Source organism: Pecten maximus, chromosome 1 (assembly GCF_902652985.1).
Source record: "Pecten maximus chromosome 1, xPecMax1.1, whole genome shotgun sequence".
NCBI classification, from domain to species: domain Eukaryota; kingdom Metazoa; phylum Mollusca; class Bivalvia; order Pectinida; family Pectinidae; genus Pecten; species Pecten maximus.
Window position 1 is genome coordinate 58,416,469 of NC_047015.1, and position 20,459 is coordinate 58,436,927.

At 40.9% G+C, this 20,459-nt stretch overlaps 1 protein-coding gene across 2 annotated transcripts in view; it reads left to right on the forward strand.

Moving 5' to 3' along the window:
- Positions 1-15,105: 15,105 nt before the first annotated feature.
- The window catches only part of LOC117339329 (suppressor of tumorigenicity 14 protein-like), a 32,165-nt gene continuing 26,811 nt past the window's right edge, over positions 15,106-20,459 (forward strand). Inside the window, exon 1 of one of the 2 annotated variants that reach the window (XM_033900874.1) lies at positions 15,106-15,226. In XM_033900874.1, the coding sequence (XP_033756765.1) occupies positions 15,169-15,226 (58 nt within the window). In that variant the 5' untranslated portion in view covers positions 15,106-15,168. The remainder of the gene's footprint in view (positions 15,227-20,459) is intronic. The other variant, XM_033900865.1, reaches the window with a different exon arrangement.

Here is a 20,459-nt window from a genome sequence, read left to right on the forward strand (position 1 = left end):
TTTCGTTTTCTTGTGTTATTTCTTGTCCTCTTGTCTGTATCCCAATAGTACCATAATTGGGGCCGGCATCAGATAGTGAGCTGTTCAAATCGCCCTTCAGGTCCATCCGTAAATAATCTTTGTTAGGCTATTTATTGAGAATAATTTAAGGATTTTTTTCATTTGCATAATTTTGTACCACTAGGTGTACACTATCAACTCTTTAGGTCACCTGAGACGTTGACCTATTGTGATTGCCTTTTGTCCGGCGTCGTCTGTCGTAAACAATTTAAATTTTCAACTTCTCAATTACTAACAGGTCCAGAGACCTGATATTGGGTCTGTAGGTAGCATGCTGGGATGAAGGGCTACCAAGTTTGTTTAAATAGATGACCTTGACCTCCATTCAAGGTCACAGGGGCCAAATATGCCAAAATCTTTTAACAACTTCTTCTTGATAACCAAAAGGCCCAGGGACCCAATATTAAGTCTGTAGCATGCTCGGATGAAAGTTTGTTCAAATGAATGAACTTGACCTACATTCAAGGTCTTAGGGCTCAAAAAAGCTTTCATTGACTTCTCAATAACCAGGGAGTTGGTATTAAATCTGTAGCATGCTTGAGTAAATGGCTACCAAGTTTTCTCAAATAAATGTTGACCAAATGATACAGTAGTTGTGAGGGATCTGACTAGGGGGCATACCAAATGGTGGAGGTGAGGGATCTGACTAGGGGGTATACCAAATGATGAAGGTGAGGGATCTGACTAGGGGGCATACCAAATGGTGGAGGTGAGGGATCTGACTAGGGGGTATACCAAATGGTGGAGGTAAGGGATCTGACTAGGGTGTATACCAAATGATGAAGGTGAGGGATCTGACTAGGGGGTATACCTAATGGTGAAGGTGAGGGATCTGACTAGGGGATATACCAAATGGTGGAGGTGAGGGATCTGACTAGGGGGTATACCAAATGGTGGAGGTGAGGGATCTGACTAGGGGTATACCAAATGGTGGAGGTGAGGGATCTGACTAGGGGATATACCAAATGGTGAAGGTGAGGGATCTGACTAGGGGGTATACCAAATGGTGGAGGTGAGGGATCTGACTAGGGGTATACCAAATGATGGAGGTGAGGGATCTGACTAGGGGGTATACCAAATGGTGGAGGTGAGGGATCTGACTAGGGGTATACCAAATGGTGGAGGTGAGGGATCTGACTAGGGGGTATACCTAATTGAGGTGAGGGATCTGACTAGGGGGTATACCAAATGGTGGAGGTGAGGGATCTGACTAGGGGATATACCAAATGGTGGAGGTGAGGGATCTGACTAGGGGATATACCTAATGGTGGAGGTGAGGGATCTGACTAGGGGATATACCAAATGTGGAGGTGAGGGATCTGACTAGGGGGTATACCTAATGGTGGAGGTGAGGGATCTGACTAGGGGGTATACCAAATGGTGGAGGTGAGGGATCTGACTAGGGGGTATACCTAATGGAGGTGAGGGATCTGACTAGGGGATATACCAAATGGTGGAGGTGAGGGATCTGACTAGGGGGTATACCAAATGATGAAGGTGAGGGATCTGACTAGGGGGTATACCAAATGGTGGAGGTGAGGGATCTGACTAGGGGATATACCAAATGGTGGAGGTGAGGGATCTGACTAGAGGGTATACCAAATGGTGGAGGTGAGGGATCTGACTAGGGGATATACCAAATGGTGGAGGTGAGGGATCTGACTAGGGGATATACCAAATGGTGGAGGTGAGGGATCTGACTAGGGGATATACCAAATGGTGGAGGTGAGGGATCTGACTAAGGGGATATACCAAATGGTGGAGGTGAGGGATCTGGCTAGGGGGTATACCAAATGATGGAGGTGAGGGATCTGACTAGCGGGTATACCTAATGATGGAGGTGAGGGATCTGACTAGGGGATATACCAAATGATGGAGGTGAGGGATCTGACTAGGGGATATACCTAATGGTGGAGGTGAGGGATCTGACTAGGGGGTATACCAAATGGTGGAGGTGAGGGATCTGACTAGGGAGTATACCAAATGACGGAGGTGAGGGATCTGACTAGGGGATATACCAAATGGTGGAGGTGAGGGATCTGACTAGGGGTATACCTAATGGAGGAGGTGAGGGATCTGACTAGGGGATATACCAAATGATGGAGGTAAGGGATCTGACTAGGGGATATACCTAATGGTGGAGGTGAGGGATCTGACTAGGGGGTATACCAAATGGTGGAGGTGAGGGATCTGACTAGGGAGTATACCAAATGACGGAGGTGAGGGATCTGACTAGGGGATATACCAAATGGTGGAGGTAAGGGATCTGACTAGGGGGTATACCTAATGGAGGAGGTGAGGGATCTGACTAGGGGGTATACCAAATGGTGGAGGTGAGGGATCTGACTAGGGGATATACCTAATGGAGGTGAGGGATCTGACTAGGGGGTATACCAAATGGTGGAGGTGAGGGATCTGACTAGGGGGTATACCAAATGGTGGAGGTGAGGGATCTGACTAGGGAGTATACCAAATGACGGAGGTGAGGGATCTGACTAGGGGGTATACCAAATGGTGGAGGTGAAGGGATCTGACTAGGGGGTATACCTAATGGAGGAGGTGAGGGATCTGACTAGGGGGTATACCTAATGGCGGAGGTGAGGGATCTGACTAGGGGATATACCAAATGGTGAAGGTGAGGGATCTGACTAGGGGGTATACCAAATGGAGGTGAGGGATCTGACTAGGGGGTATACCTAATGGTGGAGGTGAGGGATCTGACTAGGGGGTATACCAAATGGTGGTGAGGGATCTGACTAGGGGGTATACCTAATGGTGGTGAGGGATCTGACTAGGGGGTATACCAAATGGTGGGTGAGGGATCTGACTAGGGGGTATACCAAATGGTGGTGAGGGATCTGACTAGGGGGTATACCTAATGGTGGAGGTGAGGGATCTGACTAGGGGTATACCAAATGGTGGTGAGGGATCTGACTAGGGGGTATACCTAATGGAGGTGAGGGATCTGACTAGGGGGTATACCTAATGGTGGAGGTGAGGGATCTGACTAGGGGATATACCTAATGGTGGAGGTGAGGGATCTGACTAGGGGGTATACCAAATGGAGGAGGTGAGGGATCTGACTAGGGATATACCTAATGGTGGAGGTGAGGGATCTGACTAGGGGGTATACCAAATGGTGGAGGTGAGGGATCTGACTAGGGGGTATACCTAATGGAGGTGAGGGATCTGATTAGGGGGTATACCAAATGGTGGAGATGAGGGATCTGGCTAGGGGGTATACCAAATGGTGGAGGTGAGGGATCTGACTAGGGGATATACCAAATGGTGGAGGTGAGGGATCTGACTAGGGGGTATACCAAATGGTGGAGGTGAGGGATCTGACTAGGGGGTATACCAAATGATGGAGGTGAGGGATCTGACTAGGGGGTATACCAAATGGAGGTGAGGGATCTGATTAGGGGGTATACCAAATGATGGAGGTGAGGGATCTGACTAGGGGGTATACCAAATGATGAAGGTGAGGGATCTGACTAGGGGGTATACCAAATGATGGAGGTGAGGGATCTGACTAGGGGGTATACCAAATGATGGAGGTGAGGGATCTGACTAGGGGGTATACTCAATGGTGGAGGTGAGGGATCTGACTAGGGGGTATACCAAATGGTGGAGGTGAGGGATCTGACTAGGGGGTATACCAAATGATGAAGGTAAGGGATCTGACTAGGGGGTATACCAAATGATGGAGGTGAGGGATCTGACTAGGGGGTATACTCAATGGTGGAGGTGAGGGATCTGACTAGGGGGTATACCAAATGGTGGAGGTGAGGGATCTGACTAGGGGGTATACCAAATGATGAAGGTGAGGGATCTTACTAGGGGGTATACCTAATGGAGGTGAGGGATCTGACTAGGGGGTATACCTAATGGCGGAGGTGAGGGATCTGACTAGGAGGTATACCAAATGGTGGAGTTGAGGGATCTGACTAGTGGGTATACCTAATGGTGGAAGGTGAGGTATCTGACTAGGGAGTATACCAAATGATGGAGGTGAGGGATCTGACTAGGGGGTATACCAAATGGTGGAGGTGAGGGATCTGACTAGGGGGTATACCAAATGGTGGAGGTGAGGGATCTGACTAGGGGGTATACCAAATGATGGAGGTGAGGGATCTGACTAGGGGATATACCAAATGGTGGAGGTGAGGGATCTGACTAGGGGATATACCAAATGATGGAGGTGAGGGATCTGACTAGGGGGTATACCAAATGGTGGAGGTGAGGGATCTGACTAGGGGGTATACCAAATGGTGGAGGTGAGGGATCTGACTAGGGGGTATACCAAATGGTGGAGGTGAGGGATCTGACTAGGGGATATACCAAATGGTGGAGTTGAGGGATCTGACTAGGGGATATACCAAATGGTGTTGAGGGATCTGACTAGGGGGTTTAACCAAATGGTGGAGGTGAGGGGATCTGACTAGGGGGTATACCAATGGAGGTGAGGGATCTGACTAGGGGTATACCAAATGGTGAAGGGGGGGGATCTGACTAGGGGGTATACCTAATGGAGGTGAGGGATCTGACTAGGGGTATACCAAATGGTGGAGGTGAGGGATCTGACTAGGGGATATACCAAATGATGAAGGTGAGGGATCTGACTAGGGGGTATACCAAATGATGGAGGTGAGGGATCTGACTAGGGGGTATACCAATGGTGGAGGTGAGGGATCTGACTAGGGGGTATACCAAATGATGGAGGTGAGGGATCTGACTAGGGGATATACCAAATGGTGGAGGTGAGGGATCTGACTGAGGGGTATACCAAATGGAGGTGAGTGGATCTGACTAGGGGGTATACCAAATGATGGAGGTGAGGGATCTGACTAGGGGTATACCAAATGGTGAAGGTGAGGGATCTGACTAGGGGGTATACCAAATGGAGGAGGTGAGGGATCTGACTAGGGGGTATACCAAATGGTGAAGGTGAAGGATCTGACTAGGGGGTATACCAGATGATGAAGGTGAGGGATCTGACTAGGGGGTATACCTAATGGTGGAGGTGAGGGATCTGACTAGGGGGTATACCAAATGACGGAGGTGAGAGATCTGACTAGGGGGTATACCTAATGGAGGAGGTGAGGGATCTGACTAGGGGTATACCTAATGGAGGTGAGTGATCTGACTAGGGGGTATACCAAATGGTGGAGGTAAGGGATCTGACTAGGGGGTATACCAAATGGAGGTGAGGGATCTGACTAGGGGATATACCAAATGGTGGAGGTGAGGGATCTGACTAGGGGATATACCAAATGGTGGAGGTGAGGGATCTGACAAGGGGATATACCAAATGGTGAAGGTGAAGGATCTGACTAGGGGGTATACCTAATGGAGGAGGTGAGGGATCTGACTAGGGGTATACCTAATGGAGGTGAGTGATCTGACTAGGGGGTATACCAAATGGTGGAGGTAAGGGATCTGACTAGGGGGTATACCAAATGTTTGAGGTGAGGGATCTGACTAGGGGATATACCAAATGGTGGAGGTGAGGGATCTGACTAGGGGATATACCAAATGGTGGAGGTGAGGGATCTGACTAGGGGATATACCAAATGGTGAAGGTGAAGGATCTGACTAGGGGATATACCAAATGGTGGAGGTGAGGGATCTGACTAGGGGATATACCAAATGATGAAGGTGAGGGATCTGACTAGGGGATATACCAAATGGTGGAGGTGAGGGATCTGACTAGGGGATATACCAAATGGTGGAGGTGAGGGATCTGACTAGGGGATATACCAAATGTTTGAGGTGAGGGATCTGACTAGGGGATATACCAAATGGTGGAGGTGAGGGATCTGACTAGGGGATATACCAAATGGTGGAGGTGAGGGATCTGACTAGGGGATATACCAAATGGTGGAGGTGAGGGATCTGACTAGGGGATATACCAAATGATGGAAGGTGAGGGATCTGACTAGGGGTATACCTAAATGGTGGAGGTGAGGGATCTGACTAGGGGATATACCAAATGGTGGAGGTGAGGGATCTGACTAGGGGATATACCAAATGACGGAGGTGAGGGATCTGACTAGGGGGTATACCTAATGGAGGAGGTGAGGGATCTGACTAGGGGTATACCTAATGGAGGTGAGGGATCTGACTAGGGGCTATACCAAATGGTGGAGGTGAGGGATCTGACTAGGGGATATACCAAATGATGGAAGGTGAGGGATCTGACTAGGGGTATACCTAATGGTGGAGGTGAGGGATCTGACTAGGGGGTATACCTAATGGCGGAGGTGAGGGATCTGACTAGGGGATATACCAAATGGTGGAGGTGAGGGATCTGACTAGGGGGTATACCTAATGGCGGAGGTGAGGGATCTGACTAGGGGGTATACCTAATGGAGGTGAGGGATCTGACTAGGGGATATACCAAATGGTGGAGGTGAGGGATCTGACTAGGGGATATACCAAATGATGGAAGGTGAGGGATCTGACTAGGGGTATACCTAATGGTGGAGGTGAGGGATCTGACTAGGGGATATACCAAATGGTGGAGGTGAGGGATCTGACTAGGGGGTATACCTAATGGTGGAGGTGAGGGATCTGACTAGGGGGTATACCAAATGGTGGAGGTGAGGGATCTGACTAGGGGTATACCAAATGGTGGAGGTGAGGGATCTGACTAGGGGGTATACCAAATGGTGGAGGTGAGGGATCTGACTAGGGGGTATACCAAATGGTGGAGGTGAGGGATCTGACTAGGGGGTATACCAAATGGTGGAGGTGAGGGATCTGACTAGGGGTATACCAAATGGTGAAGGTGAGGGATCTGACTAGGGGGTATACCAAATGATGGAGGTGAGGGATCTGACTAGGGGGTATACCAAATGATGAAGGTGAGGGATCTGACTAGGGGGTATACCAAATGGTGGAGGTGAGGGATCAGACTAGGGGGTATACCAAATGGTGAAGGTGAGGGATCAGACTAGGGGGTATACCTAATGGTGGAGGTGAGGGATCTGACTAGGGGGTATACCTAATGGTGAAGGTGAGGGATCTGACTAGGGGGTATACCTAATGGTGGAGGTGAGGGATCTGACTAGAGGATAGACCAAATGGTGAAGGTGGGGGATCAGACAAATATTGATAACAAATTTCAGCTGTCAAAATCCAAGATGGTCTCCTGTCGGCCATATTGTTTTCCACTTATTCAGGCACAAAACTGAACGGATTCAACAACAGACCTTTATCTTGGACAACGTTCATATTTTGTCAATAGATAAACTCATATCAATAGATAAACTCATATCAATAGATAAACTCATATCAATAGATAAACTCATATCAATAGATAAACTCATATCAATAGATAAACTCAAACTCATATCAATAGATAAACTCATATCAATAGATAAACTCATATCAATCGATAAACTCATATCAATAGCAGAGCTTTTTTTTCCCTTTTCTTTTCTCTCTCTCTTTTTGTTGTTGTTGCTTATTTTTCATTTTGAAAACAGATGTGTACGGAACTGCGTATTTGCGTATAGGCAGCCACGCGCCTGGTCAAGGTCAATAAAATGTAAACAAGAAATATATTTAAAAAAGATAAACGGCATAGTTTAAATGCTGGTGTTGATAATATAAAACTGCCGGTGCAATAAATTAACGAACTAATGTGTTTCAGCACAGATAACAAAATGATATCAGTTTGAATCATTTTGGTGATAATACCATGCGCGTAACCAAAATATTTTGTATGTGTATGCAGAGAAATGAAATGAGGGGTGAATGAGTACCGTATTATGATATACATTTAAGTGTTTGGACAATTTAAGTCCGTCATTTAACGATGTCCGAATAGTTACGTTGTCCTGTTTTCTTGAAACGACGAGCCTTGCACAGCATTTAGAATGATAATTTGTGTTGACTTTACCTTATTTTGCACGCTTGGAACACGTTTACATAATGTCCGAATATGTGTTCAATAACCATACGTACATAAGCATAGTCCATTGGGCAAAGCAATACCTTTCCTGTGGGAAGGGCTGTAAAAGAAAGAAATCAAGACCAAAAACCTGAGATCAACCTTGTATTTAAGTCGTGTTACCGTAACACGACGTTTTGGGATGATCATTGCGACAATGGGCGATGTTTTCATGACGGTATGTGTAGGTAAAATACATTTATATATAAAAATACAGTTGTAGTTATAAAAGTTCCAGTAAAGTCGAATTGGATTTAATATAATGAATCTTTAAACTTTTCCGATGGCCATAACATATCACGACATGTGTTCTAGAGTTAAGTTAAAAGTTGGAATTATAACGATTATCATTATACTCAGATAGGGTTGATTGACGAGGATTAATGTCCTTGTTCCGGTTATAGCCGAGCCTAGGACACTCTCTCAGATAGGGGTCAGAGTTCAGAAGCTTAACTGCCAGGGAGTTGTGTTCATGTGACAACCCAGGCAAGCCAGGAAAACCACACTTGGTCTCGTTTGGAGACGTTAATCCCACTATTTAGCAGCCTTGATATATAAGGCAAAACATTCGTGACAGCGTGGGTGTGCAAACCTAATGATTTAAAAATACATTAATTTACTAATTTCATTGAAGATCAGACAAATGGTACATATATAATATCAAAATCTGTACATTTGAAAATTAGATTTCTGTGTCTATCTGCGTTCAGAAAGCTGTGTTTCATTATATTCAATAGCATTCCTAAGCATACGTATAGTAACGTTCACCTTACGTTTGAAAGCAAACGATTTCCTTAAAAGTATTGATTAATTTCTGCATCATACCAACTGTCATGTAGTGAGGAAAATTCCAATAGTGAATTGTGTACTCTATGTGCATATACAACTCCAGACCTGTTCTTTTGGTTAATGTTTTATAATTCATTTTAAGATTAACAGTAACAAATATGTAAATCAGACTTCACCCTGGTTTCCGGTTGTAAGTAGTCCTTTATAGGAATGGAATCAAAGGGAGGATGGTGGGCTAGATCAGACCCCAGAAAAAATTTAAATGTTACTATGCCCAAATTTTAAATCATATTTAAATGAGCAATTTAAATATGTAAATGAGATATTATCTCCAATTTTCACTATTCGCTCATTCACTACATGTATGTTTAACAATAGATGATATAGGCGCTTATTTTTCTACAAGTTTCATGCAATTTGTGCCGAAATACACACACATATTTGGAAAAAAAAGAAGTTTTTCTCATTGTGTATAATTTTATAATGGAATGAGTTAAATTATAATTCGATGTTGTATTGTGTTTCGGCATATTATCGTGATAACATATCTTATATAAGATACATGTAATACATTTTAAGGGATAGGAGATCTAACAATGCTATATAGTTTACATTCAGCACGTATCTGAATATAGCTGTTAGATTGTCTGACATGTGTAAAAGAGCTTTCAGATACCCCTTTTCCTCGTGGAATCAATTGAAATCTACTTTTACCTGAAATGGTTTTACATGTACGTCTAACTGCAAAAAAGCAAATACATGTACTTGAGACATATTTAAAAATATAATCTGTTTAGTATAAAAAAGATAATCTGAATTGTGTAAAATAAATATGTATTGTAAAAGGAAATGGTAGGAGAGATAAACAGAAGAAAATTAGGAGAATTTAGAAAATAATTTGCTCTATTTTGAAGGTACAATACCAATTAAATAGACTGATTGATCAAGACAAGAGAGGTGGAGGACGCCAAACCGGAATCAAGTTAATAATAGTAGAGTAAAGTTACAAAAAAATATTATTGAATTATTCTATTTTTTCATTCTTTTAATGTAAGTTTCCTATGTTTAAGACTTTACGTTTTTGTATCAAAGCTCATTTTAAACTTATCGAAACATTTTAAAGTCTATATAAGGTTTTAAGTCTATATTAGTATATATATCTGGCATCTTTTTTATTTGACAACTAATTTTGAAATTATTTGGATTTATTTTCATTTTTCCCATATTTTGTGTAAACCGTTGGATATCAAAACTAAGTTTTGAGTGCTATTTAGAATTTGCTTCAACCTCTCATATATACATATATCTTGCAAATTTTGTATATAAAATGCATAAATTTGGCATTGATCTTTTATGTCCTGAATGCTCTAAAATGTTAGCGTAAGCATTTTGCAATTCTGACAACCACCAGGGAGCTTTGTCACATCAGGTGTACCATTTTGACTTGTTTCTGATGCTGATGGTTCATGCGGGGCGAGCGAAATTTCTTCCAAAGAAACAGGTCTTCGGATTTTTCTTTGTCCCACTTTAACCGACCGATTGATTGCGTTCCCTACCACGTAATGACTAGTTATATCAATTAGTGGGTTTGACTAGAACCATCACCTAGGGACAGCATTCATAGTTTGTGTATAGATAAGCTCATATAAATAACAGAGTTTTTTCTTTCTTTGCTTTGTTTTGTTTGTTTGTTTGTTTGTTGCTTTTTTGTGTGTGTGGTTTTTATTTTATTTTTTTGAAAACTGATGTGTACGCAACTGCGTATTTGCGTATAGGCAGCTACGCGCCTGAATACGACTGCATTTCAATCAGGAATATAATTTTATTAATGTGTCATTTGAAAAGATGCATCCGCTTATTCAGCTTGCATTCAATCTTAACTTTGTTCCGCATAACTGCATTTTTTTCATCTTGACCAGCAACGCCACCTGTCGCGTCATTTTCGGAGACAAAAGAATATTATACGGCTATGCCGAAAAAAGTTTGTAGGCACCCGTTTATGCTATCACTGAGCAAAATATCAAGTCTGTATGGGTAAAGATATAGGAGTAGAAGTAAAGTAAGTGTATTTTTGGTATAAATTTGAATTTTGGCGGGAAAACGAGAAATTTTCAAAGTGCCTTTTTGCGTCTTTTTTTTTATCGCACGACCATTAAACTTGCATATTTCGTCTCAGTAAATCAGTTTCTTTGATATGCAATAGAAAAAAACAACTCATTGTGAATTTTTGACCTTGATCTGACCTGGTGCTGGAACCTTGACCTTGACATATTTTCTGATAACATGTTTCAGAGAAAAGTTACCCCCGACCATGAACTACGCAAACCAATGAGTCTGCAAGGCAAAAAACGAAAGGATATAGAACCTGATTTGAAAGATTTGTTTTTGTAATTTATTTGATTATTTAAGCATTGAACTGTTACCAAATGGTAGTATACAGTCGATATGAATACAATTTGGGTGACAGATAAATAGAATGTCGCCAGGGCGACATGAAATATTTATCTGTCACCCAAATTGTATTCATATCGACTGTATACTACCATTTGGTAACAGTTCAATGCTTATATTTACATTCATAAAGATTTTTTATTTACTGTAGGTTATGACGCGTTTAAATTTGCCGCTTACTCTATCACTGACGTCATCAAGTTCAAATGGTATTTGAACTTGATGACGTCAGTGATAGACAAATTTCCAGAAGGAATAATATAGTCCCTGATGACGTTATTAATAGCAAGCACATAAGATCGTTTTTGTACACATTTGGCTTTATTTTTTATTTTATATACGTTTGTATGTATCTTCAAATTGTTCACAATTGCATAATTTCTGATTGTTTAAAATCGAAACCGTTTTTTTCTGCGCAATGATATAAGTTAACATTTAGAAGTGATGCGGCGTTTTAACGGGCATTGCCCAGGACAGACTCGATTCCTCGGAAACACTTATGTTTCTATCGACTGGATTTACGTTATTTTAAGAAGAATATCAGCTCTTAAATTCTAAATGAAAGTCGTCTTGACAGTAGGGGAAAACGATTCCAAGGATATTTCGTTCGAAACAGATTCCAGTCTAACCGGCCAACTCAGTGTCGCTAACGAGCAGACGATTTTCAACTTCACAGGGGCTCGATTTTGTAAGGTAGGTCTTTGACATCAGTGAATAACCACAAAACTAAAATCCAGTAGGCCTACATACACAACCGGAAACCATGTCGATACTCCTGATATTTATACAAGATTTTTTTTAAATAAAATACTTTACTTTTATTGTTGTCGTGTCTTGCTTTTCTGAAAATTCGGAACGAGCCCCTGTGAGTGTGACGACATTGACAATTTGATCATATTTCGTATAGATCAAGAATGGCACTTACAGTTATTTCGTGTTGACTACATTTTTCTAATTATAAAATAATACTCTCATAACTTGTGACGTTGCTTTATTTTTCGTTGTGGTTTCTGTAAATAAATGCTAGCATTCCAAAGCTCTCTGGACCACAGGTGCCTGACTCGTTTTATAAAATAATAACATATACTGAACAGTAGAGTACATATAAATGAGACTCATTTATATGTACTCTATATATTTTATTATTTTATAAAACGAGTCAGGCACCTGTGTCTGGACCGAAAGTAACTGGCGGCCATTGTTTAACCAACAACACCTGGAGCTGTATTCCTACACTGACCGAATCACTATAAATTGTAGTATACAGTCTCATGAATACAATTTGGTTTACTAACGACATATTGGCAAATGCAACATAGAATGTAAATATTTGACCGTGAATGGTCAAGGTAAAGTAGCATCTTTTGTAGCCAGTCTTATATACTATTGTTGTGCCAAATATCAAGTCTGTATGTGCCTATATAAAGGAGCTGACATTGTAAGTGCATTCCGTCCCACTGAATCATACCTATCATGCGCGATGAAAAAAATACTTAGTTTGAGAAGTTTTTATCCCCAACATTTTGTTTACCTCATAGCGAGGTCGTGACCTTGACTATATTGTGTATGTGTAGATTACTAATGAGTCGGACGACTCAAAGATAATAAAGAACTTGAACGTAATCTCTGATAATATGTAGTTGAGAAAAGTTAGCCCCGACAATGAACTACATGACACACTGAATGTAAATGAAATAGAACGATCGCGTATGGAGTTATGGTCGTTAAAAAAAAAAAAAAAAAAAAACGTTCAAAAAAGTTCTATTTATAGACCTGTGACCTTGATCTTGAAATTTATGATCAGCAATATGTTAGTGTAATGATCAGCTCGATGTTTGCTATCATGTACTATAATTAAACGTTCAATTAAATAAGAAAAAAAATAACTTAAACAATAGGGATTTCCATTTCGGAAATTTCGACATGGAAATCCCTAATAAAAATCTAATCCAAATTGTCTCGAGCATGTCAAAATTTCTATAAATAGAAACATTTTCTAAATTAAATCCGTATTGTCCCAAACACGTCCAAATTTTTTCTAAAGATACAAATTACTTCCCCAAATTAAATCAATAATGTCCTTATTAAACCCCACATGGACATCCATGTCACAAATTAGGACAATCATACATTATCCCACTGAACTGTAGACCACTGAAGACACTTGTACACAAACTTTAATCGAGATATTGCGCAAGACCCAAACAAGTCCAAAATTTCCAAAAATACAAATTGTTCTTCTAAATTAAATCGATATTTCCGCTGTAAGTCCACACACGAACATAAGGACAACAACACATGATATGACTGAACTGCAGACCCCTGAAGAAACTTTAACCGGGGGACGGATGGACGGACAGACGGACAGACGGACGGACGGAATGACGCTATACAATAAGATAACACAAACTAATACCAGTTTCTTTGACTGTTTTACATAAGGGATGCCAATCACACATAGACAGGTAAATCAAACAGGCATGTCATTGGGGTTTGAAAATACAACATCTGCTCGGAAATAGCTCAGGCAGGGGCTAGGTCATCTTGGGGCTACATTGTAGGCGAACTTTGAGCTAGGTGAACTTGGGGCTAGATGAACTTGGGGCTAGGTGAACTTTGGGCTAGATGAACTTGGGGCTAGGTGAACTTGGGGCTAGGTGAACTTTGGGCTAGGTGAACTTTGGGCTAGGTGAACTTGGGGCTAGGTGAGTCCGGTATTTGACCATTAATTGTCCTGTACATGTCCGGTATTTGACCATTAATTGTCCTGTACATGTCCGGTATTTGACCATTAATTGTCCTGTACATGTCCGGTATTTGACCATTAATTGTCCTGTACATGTCCGGTATTTAACCGTTAATTGTCCTGTACATGTCCGGTATTTGACCATTAATTGTCCTGTACATGTCCGGTATTTGACCATTAATTGTCCTGTACATGTCCGGTATTTGACCATTAATTGTCCTGTACATGTCCGGTATTTGACCGTTAATTGTCCTGTACATGTCCGGTATTAGACCATTACTTGTCCTGTACATGTCCGGTATTTGACCGTTAATTGTCCTGTACATGTCCGGTATTTAACCGTTAATTGTCCTGTACATGTCCGGTATTTGACCATTAATTGTCCTGTACATGTCCGGTATTTGACCATTAATTGTCCTGTACATGTCCGGTATTTGACCATTAATTGTCCTGTACATGTCCGGTATTTAACCGTTAATTGTCCTGTACATGTCCAGTATTTGACCATTACTTGTCCTGTACATGTCCGGTATTTAACCGTTAATTGTCCTGTACATGTCCGGTATTTGACCATTAATTGTCCTGTACATGTCCGGTATTTAACCGTTAATTGTCCTGTACATGTCCGGTATTTGACCATTAATTGTCCTGTACATGTCCGGTATTTAACCGTTAATTGTCCTGTACATGTCCGGTATTTGACCATTAATTGTCCTGTACATGTCCGGTATTTGACCATTAATTGTCCTGTACATGTCCGGTATTTGACCGTTAATTGTCCTGTACATGTTCATGCGTGTAATACGGCCCGGTCGCGAGGTCCTAAGACAACAGAGAAGGAGAAACTTTATTTTACGTCGGTTTGACGTCAGTAAACGCTGTCTTGCGATTGAACAGCACTTGAAGTTTGGACGGTGACATTGGGAAGGGAGATCTATTGCTAGAATTACACTATGCATTCTGTGTTGAAATGTTAGCGGCACCATTGCGACATATATCAATTGTGGAGTGGTCCAGATAACAAAGGCACAAGCATTTCTGTCGTAACTAGTTACACACCTCATGCCTTACTTATGTATAAATACGCTGGAAAGTGTGATAAGAAGTCTTATCTTCCTGAAGACAACACCTGTCCTCTCGTGTCGGACACTGACTTACCTTAAGTATGAAGACAAGGCTCTGTGTTGTTTTGACCTTACTCTACATCTGTATCGTTAACGCAGGTATGTGTCTTTTCCAAGTTAATGCTATTTTCATGATGTACATCATACACTATGGATTAAACTAAATATTTTACAGTTCCTATCGAAATGGTTGCATTTCTATGTCCCTGTCCTCCACAACATGCAAGACTAATAAACACCTCTTTTTTTTTCCCTTTTCGAGTTCATAGTAGACGTCATTCTATTTGTCATTTTTCTACGATTTTACCAATCGCTGGCTGCAAAAGAAGCGAAGTCAAATTGACATAAAAACAACCTGTACACTAAGTAAATCATGGCCCACCTTCTGAAGGGGAGTCGTCATTGTAAGATCGCATCAAGGCCTGGTCTATCATTGAGTTATACCGAGTATGTGATGTCTTCTTAAGATAGAACACTTTAGGACAAACTATTATCTTGGTACAATATTACAACATGCTGAATATCAAATCTATTGATACGTACTTAGGTTTCTTTAATCAAAATCATTATATCAGAAGACTGTATAACAATGGGCCTTACGGTCACCTGAGGTTTGATATATTTTAGCATATTTGACCCATTGGACCTTGAATGAAGGTTAAGGTCATTCATTTGAACAATTGTTATAGTCATTTACCCATGAATGCTACAAACCTAATATCAAGTCTCTGAGCCTCTTGGTTATCAAGAAGAAGTTGCTTGAATTTTTTTTAGCATATTTGATCCTTGTGACCTTGAATGAAGGTCAAGATCATCCATTTGAACACACTTGGTAGCCCTTGATCCCAGCATGCTACACACCTAATATTGGGTCTCTGGGCCTTTTGGTTAACAAGAAGACGTCGTTGTAAAGATTTTATTATATTTGACCCCTGTGACCTTGAATGAAGATCATGGTTATTCATTTTGAACAAACCTGGTAGCTCTTCATCACAGCATGCTACAGTCCAAATATCAGTACCTTGAGACTTTCGAATATTGAGAAAAAGTCGTTTGAAGATTTTAACACTTTTGACCCAGATGACATTGAAAGTAAGACAAGGTCATTCATTTAAACAAACTTGGTAGCTCTTCATCCCAGCATACTACAGGCCAGATATCAGTACCCGCGGCTGTCCGGTTATTGAGAAGAAGTCGTTTGAATGAAAGATGTCTATACAGAATCTGATATCTTGGTGTTGTTAGGGGCCAAAGTGTGACAGTCAAGTAGCCAGGAACAATACAGCATAACAATAACATAACCATGGAAAATGTATAGATTGTCATTCCACTTTCTTTAATGAAAACACAAACATCATTTAGCACTCACAATAAATTGTCCCCAACTAGAAACAACAACACCATCACTCACAATAAACTGTCTCCAACTAGAAACAACACCACCATCACTCACAATAAACTGTCTCCAACTAGAAACAACAACACCATCACTCACAATAAACTGTCTCCAACTAGAAACAACAACACCATCACTCACAATAAACTGTACCCAACTAGAAACAACAACACCATCACTCACAATAAACTGTCTCCAACTAGAAACAACAACACCATCACTCACAATAAACTGTCTCCAACTAAAAACAACAACACCATCACTCACAATAAACTGTCTCCAACTAGAAACAACAACACCATCACTCACAATAAACTGTCTCCAACTAGAAACAACAACACTACACTCACAATAAACTGTCCCCAACTAGAAACAACAACACCATCACTCACAATAAACTGTCTCCAACTAGAAACAACAACACCATCACTCACAATAAACTGTCTCCAACTAGAAACAACAACACCATCACTCACAATCAACTGTCTCCAACTAGAAACAACAACACCATCACTCACAATAAACTGTCTCCAACTAGAAACAACAACACCATCACTCACAATAAACTGTCCCCAACTAGAAACAACAACACCATCACTCACAATATACTGTCTCCAACTAGAAACAACAACACCATCACTCACAATAAACTGTCTCCAACTAGAAACAACAACACCATCACTCACAATAAACTATCCCCAACTAGAAACAACAACACCATCACTCACAATAAACTCTCCCCAACTAGAAACAACAACACCATCACTCACAATAAACTGTCTCCAACTAGAAACAACAACACCATCACTCATAATAAACTGTCTCCAACTAGAAACAACAACACCATCACTCACAATAAACTGTCCCCAACTAGAAACAACAACACCATCACTCACAATCAACTGTCTCAAACTAGAAACAACAACACCATCACTCACAATATACTGTCTCCAACTAGAAACAACAACACCATCACTCACAATAAACTGTCCCCAACTAGAAACAACAACACCATCACTCACAATAAACTGTCCCCAACTAGAAACAGCAACACCATCACTCACAATTAACTGTCCCCAAATAGAAACAGTAACACCATCACTCACAATAAACTGTCTCCAACTAGAAACAACAACACCATCACTCACAATAAACTGTCTCCAACTAGAAACAACAACACCATCACTCATAATAAACTGTCTCCAACTAGAAACAACAACACCATCACTCACAATAAACTGTCCCCAACTAGAAACAACAACACCATCACTCACAATAAACTGTCTCCAACTAGAAACAACAACACCATCACTCACAATCAACTGTCTCCAACTAGAAACAACAACACCATCACTCACAATAAACTGTCCCCAACTAGAAACAACAACACCATCACTCACAATAAACTGTCTCCAACTAGAAACAACAACACCATCACTCATAATAAACTGTCTCCAACTAGAAACAACAACACCATCACTCACAATAAACTGTCCCCAACTAGAAACAACAACACCATCACTCACAATAAACTGTCTCCAACTAGAAACAACAACACCATCACTAACAATAAACTGTCCCCAACTAGAAACAGTAACACCATCACTCACAATTAACTGTCCCCAAATAGAAACAGTAACACCATCACTAACAATAAACTGTCTCCACCTAGAAACAACACCACCATCACTCATAATAAATTGTCCCCTACTATAAACAATAACACCATCACTCACAATTAACTGTCTCCAACTAGAAACAACAACACCATCACTCACAATAAACTGTCTCCAACTAGAAACAACAACACCATCACTCACAATAAACTGTCCCCAACTAGAAACAACAACACCATCACTCACAATAAACTGTCTCCAACTAGAAACAACAACACCATCACTCATAATAAACTGTCTCCAACTAGAAACAACAACACCATCACTCACAATAAACTGTCCCCAACTAGAAACAACAACACCATCACTCATAATAAACTGTCTCCAACTAGAAACAACAACACCATCACTCACAATAAACTGTCCCCAACTAGAAACAGTAACACCATCACTCACAATTAACTGTCCCCAAATAGAAACAGTAACACCATCACTCACAATAAACTGTCCCCAACTAGAAACAACAACACCATCACTCACAATAAACTGTCTCCAACTAGAAACAACAACACCATCACTCACAATCAACTGTCTCCAACTAGAAACAACAACACCATCACTCACAATAAACTGTCCCCAACTAGAAACAGCAACACCATCACTCACAATTAACTGTCTCCAACTAGAAACAACAACACCATCACTCACAATAAACTGTCTCCAACTAGAAACAACAACACCATCACTCACAATCAACTGTCTCCAACTAGAAACAACAACACCATCACTCACAATATACTGTCTCCAACTAGAAACAACAACACCATCACTCACAATAAACTGTCTCCAACTAGAAACAACAACACCATCACTCACAATAAACTATCCCCAACTAGAAACAACAACACCATCACTCACAATAAACTGTCCCCAACTAGAAACAACAACACCATCACTCACAATCAACTGTCTCCAACTAGAAACAACAACACCATCACTCACAATAAACTGTCTCCAACTAGAAACAACAACACCATCACTCACAATAAACTGTCTCCAACTAGAAACAACAACACCATCACTCACAATAAACTGTCTCCAACTAAAAACAACAACACCATCACTCACAATAAACTGTCTCCAACTAGAAACAACAACACCATCACTCACAATAAACTGTCTCCAACTAGAAACAACAACACCATCACTCACAATAAACTGTCTCCAACTAGAAACAACAACACCATCACTCACAATCAACTGTCTCCAACTAGAAACAACAACACCATCACTCACAATAAACTGTCCCCAACTAGAAACAACAACACCATCACTCACAATAAACTGTCTCCAACTAGAAACAACAAACACCATCACTCACAATAAACTGTCTCCAACTAGAAACAACAACACCATCACTCACAATAAACTGTCCCCAACTAGAAACAACAACACCATCACTCACAATAAACTGTCTCCAACTAGAAACAACAACACCATCACTCACAATAAACTGTCCCCAACTAGAAACAGTAACACCATCACTCACAATTAACTGTCCCCAAATAGAAACAGTAACACCATCACTAACAATAAACTGTCTCCACCTAGAAACAACACCACCATCACTCATAATAAATTGTCCCCTACTATAAACAATAACACCATCACTCACAATAAACTGTCTCCAACTAGAAACAACAACACCATCACTCACAATAAACTGTCTCCAACTAGAAACAACAACACCATCACTCACAATAAACTGTCCCCAACTAGAAACAACAACACCATCACTCACAATAAACTGTCTCCAACTAGAAACAACAACACCATCACTCATAATAAACTGTCTCCAACTAGAAACAACAACACCATCACTCACAATAAACTGTCCCCAACTAGAAACAACAACACCATCACTCATAATAAACTGTCTCCAACTAGAAACAACAACACCATCACTCACAATAAACTGTCCCCAACTAGAAACAGTAACACCATCACTCACAATTAACTGTCCCCAAATAGAAACAGTAACACCATCACTCACAATAAACTGTCCCCAACTAGAAACGACAACACCATCACTCACAATAAACTGTCTCCAACTAGAAACAACAACACCATCACTCACAATAAACTGTCTCCAACTAGAAACAACAACACCATCACTCACAATAAACTGTCCCCAACTAGAAACAGCAACACCATCACTCACAATAAACTGTCCCCAAATAGAAACAGTAACACCATCACTCATAATAAACTGTCTCCAACTAGAAACAACAACACCATCACTCACAATAAACTGTCCCCA